Source organism: Microtus pennsylvanicus, chromosome 7 (genome assembly GCF_037038515.1).
Source record: "Microtus pennsylvanicus isolate mMicPen1 chromosome 7, mMicPen1.hap1, whole genome shotgun sequence".
NCBI classification, from domain to species: domain Eukaryota; kingdom Metazoa; phylum Chordata; class Mammalia; order Rodentia; family Cricetidae; genus Microtus; species Microtus pennsylvanicus.
In genome coordinates this window covers 123,644,347-123,653,207 of record NC_134585.1, presented here as the reverse complement: position 1 = coordinate 123,653,207, position 8,861 = coordinate 123,644,347, and the positions used below count along the sequence as shown (strand labels likewise).

General features: G+C 48.1%; 1 protein-coding gene across 1 annotated transcript; it reads left to right on the top strand.

Annotated features, from left to right (window-relative positions):
- The first annotated feature begins 2,140 nt into the window (after window positions 1-2,140).
- Window positions 2,141-8,452, top strand: Ssr2 (signal sequence receptor subunit 2). Its single transcript, XM_075978556.1, has 6 exons — window positions 2,141-2,209; window positions 2,415-2,569; window positions 3,136-3,234; window positions 4,053-4,161; window positions 6,249-6,326; window positions 7,918-8,452. The coding sequence occupies exons 1-6, from the start codon at window positions 2,189-2,191 to the stop codon at window positions 8,026-8,028; spliced, it is 573 nt and encodes a 190-aa protein (XP_075834671.1). The 5' UTR covers window positions 2,141-2,188; the 3' UTR covers window positions 8,029-8,452.
- The last annotated feature ends 409 nt before the right edge of the window (window positions 8,453-8,861 follow it).

Below are 8,861 nucleotides of genomic sequence, written 5' to 3'. Positions count from 1 at the left end.
AAGGGGCCACAGAAGCAAGGGGGTTGTTCTTTGACTATTCTGATTGGCTTATTTGAAAGGGCTATTACCAATAATTGACTGGAGAGCTGTTGCCAGATCAGATGAGGTAAGAGGTCATTTTGACCCCATTTCCCAGGGGACTGAACCAAAACATACGTATATGGGTAATTGTTCAGGAACTGAGTACGTGCGAGTGTAGCTGTTAGGTCCTTGGTTCCCAGGGGAGGAGGGGAAGCACTATGGCACAGAGGCTGAGAGGATTCAGAATTGTCAAAAATGGCTTCAGGATTGTCTTAAAGTCTTACACAAGCAAGCAAGCAAGCAAAGGAAGGAAGAAAGAGAAAGGAAGAAAGGAGAGAAGGAAGAAAACAGCCAGTCTTCCTCTGGAACTTATGAAACTGCTTCCTATTCTGGCAGAGTGACGTGTGGCTACCTGTACTGCATGTCAGCATACAGCCCATGCTGGTCCCCAGGCTCCCTCAGTATAACATCACAAATATCGCATTTCAAATGTCCGTGCTTCTTACTCCTCCTCTACCCTAACCTTCCGCCAGCTCTTGGCTTTCCTTCTCTCGGCTACTCCTGACCTGGCTACACTCCCAAGTCTCTATCTCTGATTATTCCACATCCCCTCACAGAAAACCCTGGCCATGCTCGGTCCAGTGATCATTTTTGGTCTATGGCTTTCTCTGTGTGTTCTGGACACCTCTGAATGCCTCTGGGTAGTCTCTCTGTCTCAGTCTCTCTCTCTCTCAGATTTATTTGTTTATTTATTTTATGCATCTGGGTGTTTTGCATGCATGTGTGTCTGTGCAGTGTGTGCATGCAGAGGCTGCAGTTCTGATCCTGGAACTGGAGTTACAGGCAGTTGTAGCTGCCAGGCTGAGAATTAACCCAGGTCCTCTGGAAAACAGTCCGTGCCCTTAACCACTGAGCCATCTTTCCTGCCCAGTTCACTCACTCTTATTTACAATAAAACAAAAACAAAACCTTCCCCTTGCTGGGCGGTAGTAGCACACACCTTTAATTCCAGTACTTGGATAGCAAAGGCAGGCGGATCTGAGTTTGAGGCCAGCCTGGCCTATAGAGAAAGTTCCAGGTTAGGACTACAAAGAGAAATGGTATCTCAGAAAACAAAACAAAAACCAATAAAACTTTCCCTTAACCACACCATGAAGCATTCATGTTGGCAGTTTCTTTCTTTCTTTTAAATTTTTTTAACGTTTATTTATTATGTATACAATATCCTGTCTGTGTGTATGCCTGCAGGCCAGAAAAGGGCACCAGACTCCATTACAGATGGTTGTGAGCCACCATGTGGTTGCTGGGAATTGAACTCAGGACCTTTGGAAGAGCAGGCAATGCTCTTAACCACTGAGCCATCTCTCCAGCCCTGCTGCAACCCTTTAATACAGTTCTTCATGTTGTGGTTGTGGGAGCCAGCCGTGAGGTCACTCAAAGAAGTTCTTTACTTTCAACCATTATCACCTGCCATCAATAAGTTTAACAAGAGGCCTGGGTCTCAGTAGTTTACCCTGAAGCAGTCCACAAACTGAGATTACCCGAGCACCACCCAAAAACAGACCATCCAAAGGAAATGCCTAACATTCCAACCGCTATAGATAGGTCCACCTTCCAGCACTCACTCCCCAAAACGTCCCTAGACAGCCAATCAGGAGTCCTGAACCTCAGAAACCCCTTACCCCAACCTTTACTAGTATAAAACCCAACCTAACTGAGCTCGGGGCTCTCTGGTTATTCCAATACATTGGACATGCGGAGAGACCGAGTTTGCAAACTTGCTTAAAATAAAGGCTCTCTGCTTTTACATATGGGACTCTGTCTTCTTGTTGGCTTTTTGGGGACTTCGTGGATTTGGGCATAACAGTGGTGACCCCCAACCATAAAATTATTTTATTGCTACTTCAGAATTGTAATTTTGCTACTATTATGAATCATAATATAAATATCTGACATGCAGTATATATAATATGCATTGCCTTTGAGACAGGTTGAGAACCGCTTGTCTAGATGCCTTCTCTTGGGTGGCAGTTGCCACAAAGGGAACTGTGTGACTTGTAGAACTACAACAACCACAAGGCACTGGGCGGGACATCAGGGTTTCCGGCCAGATCCGCTTCCGGTCTTTTGGATGCTGACGTTGTTTTCCGGTTGACTGTGGCCCAGGATGGCGTTTGGGGTGCCCACGGTGAGTCCGGCATGGCAGTGGTGAGACCCAGGCTGACCCGAAGCACGGTGCACACAGCTGTGGCTTGGGCCGTCTCTGGGGCCTGCCGCTGCAGACGAAGTCGTGGGGCTGGAGTGAGGCTCCGCTCAGGATGCCTGCCTGCCTGCCTGCCTGGCGGTTCTTTCCGTACTTGGGTTGATTGCTCACTCTGCTTTTTTTTCCAAAGATGAGGCCGCTAGCGTTTGTGGTGTTGGCTCTGTTAGCTGTCAGTCAAGGAGAAGAAGGAGCCAGGCTTTTGGCCTCTAAATCATTGCTGAACAGATACGCTGTGGAAGGGCGGGACCTGACCCTGCAGTATAACATCTACAATGTCGGCTCCAGGTAACGGCTTGGGCTGAGCATGCTCCTTCCTGGGTCCTGAGCGTCCACGTGGGCATAGAGAACTTTGTGGAGGAGCGGATTCTCTTTTGGAGCCCTCCAGCATCGGGTGCCGAGAGTGAAGACATGAAGGAATCCACTAGAGGGCTTACTTTGGCCGGGGTGCTTTTTGAGAGTGAGGGCATCCTTGAGTGAACTGCCATCTCCCATTTTCAGGGCCTGGAAGGCTTTCAGAGAATGTACATCTCGTCCTAACCTCCGGGGCCCTACTCCCCGCTCCCTTCTTCCACGCATGAGCACTTTTATTGCTGTTCTGTCATTTTATTTTTCTTTTCCATCTTCATCTTACTTCTCCAGTCCAGAAATTAGAGTCGGGATCATTTTTGGGCTCATTCACTTCTGGATATTTGAATAGTCTGGTGTTTCTGAGTAATGGAATCCCAGGCCTTAATCTGGCTTCTTTAAAAGCCAAGTTACTGTGGGGGGGGGGGGGTTCTTTTGACCAGCAGGTAGATTTTCTAGTTAACTGCCTTAATTTTATATCCCTTACTCTTGTGTGTGCTTTCTAGTGCTGCGCTAGATGTGGAACTGTCTGACGATTCCTTCCCTCCAGAAGACTTCGGCATCGTCTCTGGTATGCTCAATGTCAAATGGGACCGGATTGCCCCGTATCCTCTTTTTCTAGGTAATGAGGGCTGGGACTGGGCACTGTTTCAAATGGTGGGTTTGTGGTTCTTTTTCTTGCCATCTGTGGATAAGATGACACAGGAAGACAGGAGCCAGCTTTGTGAGCGTGCCTTGTGTGGGCTGTGAGCCCTGCGGTCCAGCAGCAAGGTGCAGACATTTATAAAGGTATCAGTGGCCACGTTGAAAGGTGTTTTTTTCTTTGCATTGCTGGAGAGACACTTGTGCACTCACACACACTGGGTAAATGCTCTATACCCGAGGTTCTTTCAGAATAGGTTCAGGGCGGGAGAGATGGCTCAGTGGTTAAGAGCACTGACTGCTCTTCTGGAGGTCCTGAGTTCAGTTCCCAGCGACCACATGGTGGCTCACAACCATCTGTAATGAGATCTGGTGCCCAGAACAGTGTATACATAATAAATAAATAAATCCTTTAAAAAAAGGTAAAAAGGCAGATTCTTAGAGAATAAGAATAGAGAAACTGGGTAACCTGTTGCCCCGCCCCCTTACTCAATGACTGTCCGATTTCTTATTTTTTGATTTTTTGAGACAGGATCTCACTCTGTAGCACTGGATATACTGGAACTCACTCTGTAGGACAGGCTGGTCTTGAACTCACAGAGATCCGCCTGCCTTTGCCTCCCGAGTGCTGGGGTTAAAGGTGTGTACCACCACTGCCCCACCATACGCTATGCTTTTAAAAAGTGGGCTTGAAGCATGAAGAGGCATGCGGTCACTGCAGGTGTTGTTAACTGTTTCATGAATGGCACATCTTGTTCTACTTCCTTGACCCTTGGGCTAGTGCTAGCAATGTCTCCCACACAGTGGTCCTTCGTCCTCTCAAAGCTGGCTATTTCAACTTCACTTCAGCGACTATTACCTACTTGGCCCAGGAGGATGGGCCTGTTGTGGTAAGTTGTCCAAACCTTGAGCTCTGTGGGGCTCCCTCTTTCTTTCTTTCTTTCTTTCTTTCTTTCTGTCTTTCTTTCTCTTTCTCTCTCTCTCTCTCTCTCTCTTTCTTTCTTTCTTTCTTTCTTTTTTTCTTCTTTCATTCATTTTCATTATCGTGATACATCTCACTACACAATCCTGACTGGCCTGGAACTCACAAGAGGGCCACCTGCCTCTGCTTCACAAAAGCATGTGCCACCATGCCCAGCCCTGAATTGGTTTCATTTTGTTTTTCAAGACAGGTTTTTCTGTGTAGCTCTGGCTGTCCTGGAACTCGCTCTGTAGGTCAGGCTGGCCTTGAACTCAGAGATCTGCCTGCCTCTGCCTCCCCTGCTGAGGCTACAGGTGTGAACCCCTGCACCCTGCTTTATTTTTAATTAACTGAGTGATTGAATTGTTTTTCTTTTACTTGTTTTGAGACAGATCCTATGTAGCTCAGGCTGACCTTCTTCAAACTCTAAGGAGTTTGCACTGATCTTTCTGCTTCTGTTACACAAGTGCTGGGATTACAAGTGTACGAGCCGCTCTGCCCAGAACTCCCTGGTACTTAGTGGGTTAATAGACATGAGAATCAAAGGCTTGCCTGCTCTTCGCGGTGAGCTCCAAACTCTTGGCCCCTCTTCAGACAGCACAGGAATGTGTGGCAGCCCCAGCCCTTCTCTGGTAATGTACATTTGGGTAGGGCGTTAACATTTTCAGAACGCTTCTTACTACTTCACCTGAGTCAGGTCGGCCTTGTGAAGTCGAAAAGGAATAAGCAAATGATTGCCGAGGCCTGCTAACTCCATGATGCACCCTGCCATGCAGACAGGAGTGGATCAAGGTTTGGTTTTAGTTGTGTAGCTAGCGTGTCCTAACAGATGCTCACTGTGTGTGTTGGGGGGGGTTTCAACTCTGCTGGCTCCTAATCTACTTTTCTCTATAAAAGCCTGAGGGGATTATCTCTCTGGTATTTATTTATTTATTTGCAGTTTTTCAAGACAGGGTTGCTCTATTATATAGCTCTGGTTTTCCTGGAACTCACTTTGTAGGCCAGGCTGGCCTCTTATGGATCTGCCTGTATCTGCCTTCTGAGTGCTGGGATTAAAGGCATGTACCACCATGCTTGACTTCATCTATCTTATTTAAAAATTTCCTTTAAAAAGAAAATTTTGGGGCTGGAGAGATGGCTCAGTGGTTAACAGCATTGCCTGCTCTTCCAAAGGTCTTGAGTTCAATTCCCAGCAACCACATGGTGGCTCACAACCATCTGAAATGAGGTCTGGTGCCCTCTTCTGGCCTTCAGGCATACACACAGACAGAATATTATATACATAATAAATAAATAAATATTAAAAATACAAAATAAAGAAAATTTTGTGGATTTATTTATGTATATGAGACCTTTGCTGAATCGTATACATGTGCACCATGTCCACGCCTAGTGCCTAGAGGTCAGAAGAAGGGCTTGGATCCCTTGGGACTGGAGTTAGAGGTGGTTGTGAGCTTCTTTGTGGGTGCTGGGGACCAAACCCAGGTCATTTGCAAAAACAGCCAGTCCTCTCAACCACTGAGCCATCTCTCCAGCCCTCAGTAACTTCTTTCCTCCTTTCTTTCTTTCCTTCCTTCCGTCCTCCCTCCCTCTCTCCCTCCCTCTCTCCCTCCCTCTCTCTCTCCCTCCCTCCCTCCCTCCCTTCCTCTCTCCCTCCCTCTCTCCCTCCCTCTCTTCCTCCCTCCCTCCCTCCCTCTCTCCCTCTCTCTCTCCCTCCCTCCTTCCCTCCCTCTCTCCCTCTCTCCCTCCCTCTCTCTCTCCCTCCCTCTCTCCCTTTCTCTCTCTCCCTCCCTCTCTCCCTTTCTCTCTCTCTTCCCAGTACTGGTGATCAAAACCGAGCTGTCTTCCATGCTCTACGAGAGCTCTCCCACTTGAGCTATAACCGTGCTCTTTACGCGTTCTCGGCTGCGTCTTGATGGTTGCTCTTGTCTAATGCTCAGAGCTCTGTTAGCTGGAACAGCCTGTTCTCAGATGAGGTAACTTTGAAGCCTTAATCCCTTCTTTTTTTCTTTCCAGATCGGCTCCACCAGTGCACCTGGACAGGGAGGAATCCTTGCCCAGCGGGAGTTTGACCGGAGATTCTCCCCCCATTTTGTAAGCCTTTCTAGTACTGTCTCTTATCCCCTGGTGTGAGAACATTCTGTTGGTTCTGGAAACTCACAGTTTCCTTAGAAAATTGATTAACTTGTTCTTACCTTATCTATTTCTTGCTTTCATATGAGAGACAGACAGAGAAAGAAAAAAACAGAGACAGTTTTAGATATATTCCTGAGGTAATCCTGCCCAGATTTTGTCAGGTAAGCTCACAAGAGCCATCACCAGGGGCTGGAGAGATGGCTCAATGGTTAAGAGCATTGCCTGCTCTTCCAAAGGTCCTGAGTTCAATCCCTGGCAACCACATGGTGGCTCACAACCATCTGAAATAAGGTCTGGTGCCCTCTTCTGGCCTGCAGACATATACACAGACAGAATATTGTACACATAATAAATAAATAAATAAATATTTTTAAAAATTGAAAAAAAAAAGCCAGCACCATGAAGCTGGCCTTGCTTTCTGCTCAGTCTGGAGTGGAAGCCAGTCGGGTGCCGTAGACTCATAGTGGGAGATAGCTGCTTAAACTTTAGGTCCTAGCTCGCCTGGAACTCACAGAGCTCCACCTGCCTCTGTCTCCTGGGTGCTGGGATTAAGTCATGCAGCACCTCGCCCAGCTGGAGCTTGGAGAGAATTTTCCAGGGCTGAGTGAACACTAAATGAGGGAATCCATTTATTCATCCAGAAGCTCCATATACGACGGTCTCTCCCGTTACAGATTACCTGGCGTGAGGATATGGCTCGGGCAGTAGCATGTTTGCCTGGCATGCACAAGGCCCTGGGTTCTACCCCAACACTATAAAACCAGCCCTGAGGGCTGGAGAGACGGCTCAGAGGTTAAGAGCACTGACTGCTCTCCCAGAGGTCCTGAGTTCAAGTCCCAGCAACCATATGGTGGCTCACAGCCATCTGTAATAAGATCTGGTGCCCTCTTCTGGCCAGCAAACATGCATACAGACAGAACGCTGTATACATAATAAATAAATCTTAGAAAAGAAAACTCAAAACTAAATAAACATAATGCCGGGCAGTAGTTTTTTATTTAAAAAAATAAAAAGTAAAACCAGCCCTGGTGGCACACCTGTAATCCCAGCTTTGGGGGAATGAAGGCAGGACGATCAGGAGCTTAATTAACTATTTAGCCAGTTTGAAGCCAGCCTGGGCTACAAGAGACAGTATATAACCTCAGCAGCAACAAAATTCACCTGCTCTCATAGACTCGGTGAGGCCGTGGTGGGAAGTGCTGTGGTGAGGTGTCACACAGGGTCCTGGAGCAGCTAGGAGCCACACCAGCTGAGAGGGTTCAGCCAGTCAAGAAGCAAGGAAGGCAGGCTGAGAGCAGCAGATGTGGGAGGTCCAGTGCTTAACTAGGCTAGAAGACAGAGCAAGGTGAAGTATGAAGGGGATAGGCCAAAGCCCCAGGAGGCTCGGCTGTTAGGGACTGCCTAGGATTTGAGTGAGGTGAGGATTGGGCTCCACACCCTGAGAAGTAGCCGCTGGTCTGGGCAGAGGCTGGAACTCTGCTCCCTTGGTCCCTGTTCTGTCCTGCATCTGCATCCAGACTCCTAAGCGAGCTCTTGTTTTCCTCCACAGCTGGACTGGGCAGCCTTTGGAGTCATGACCTTGCCCTCCATAGGCATCCCCCTTCTCCTGTGGTACTCCAGCAAGAGGAAATACGACACTCCCAAACCCAAGAAGAACTGAGTGCAGCTTCCTCGACCCTTCTCTCTCAAGAAGCCAGGTGTTTTCTAGACTCCAAAGGGTAGCAGATGTGTTCCCTAGGCCCATGGCCATCTTGTCCTGGATCCTGACTCAGCCTGAATGCAGAGGGCAGACCTGGGAGCTGGCGAGCCTCCCTGTCCTCAATGAAGCCATAAAACAGTACTGCCTTTAGCCACAGCTTTGGGCTTGAGGCTCCCATCCGGTGCTGTTGGCATGTTACTGCAATGTGAACTCTTGGGGGGTCCAGAAGAGGCCTTTGGACTCTGCCTGGCATCCCTATCCCCTGGCAGCTCCTCACAAGAGGGTAGAAGATTAAACGAGAGCTGTGGGGCCTAAACAGGCTCTGCCTGCCTGCGTTAGGGGCACTCACCTAATGGGTTTTCTAATAAAAACAAATGCCACACCAGTGTGCTTGTCTTGCTGGGAACCCATGTCCAGGGCAAACCCAGACTTTCTGGGCCTTGGGGTATGGTCTGCTCTCAGGGATGTACCTGTTTGCTTTTGAACTCTGGTCATCTTTTCTTTCTCTGCTTTCACCACACAGTCCCCTAAGTCTTCCTTGCTAGCTCTCCACAGCTAGAGAAGGTTTGCAGAGGCTCTCATGCCCTGAGGAACCTGATGTGTTTACTGACTCTTCTAGAAAACACCATTTCTAGTCCACTGTCTTAAGTCAGTGGTTCTCAACCTGTGGGTCGGGACCCTTTCGCAGGGGTCACATATCAAATACCCTACATATCAGACATATTATGATTTATAACTGGAAAATTACAGTTATGAAGTAGCAACAACATAATCTGGTGGTTGAGGGTCACTGC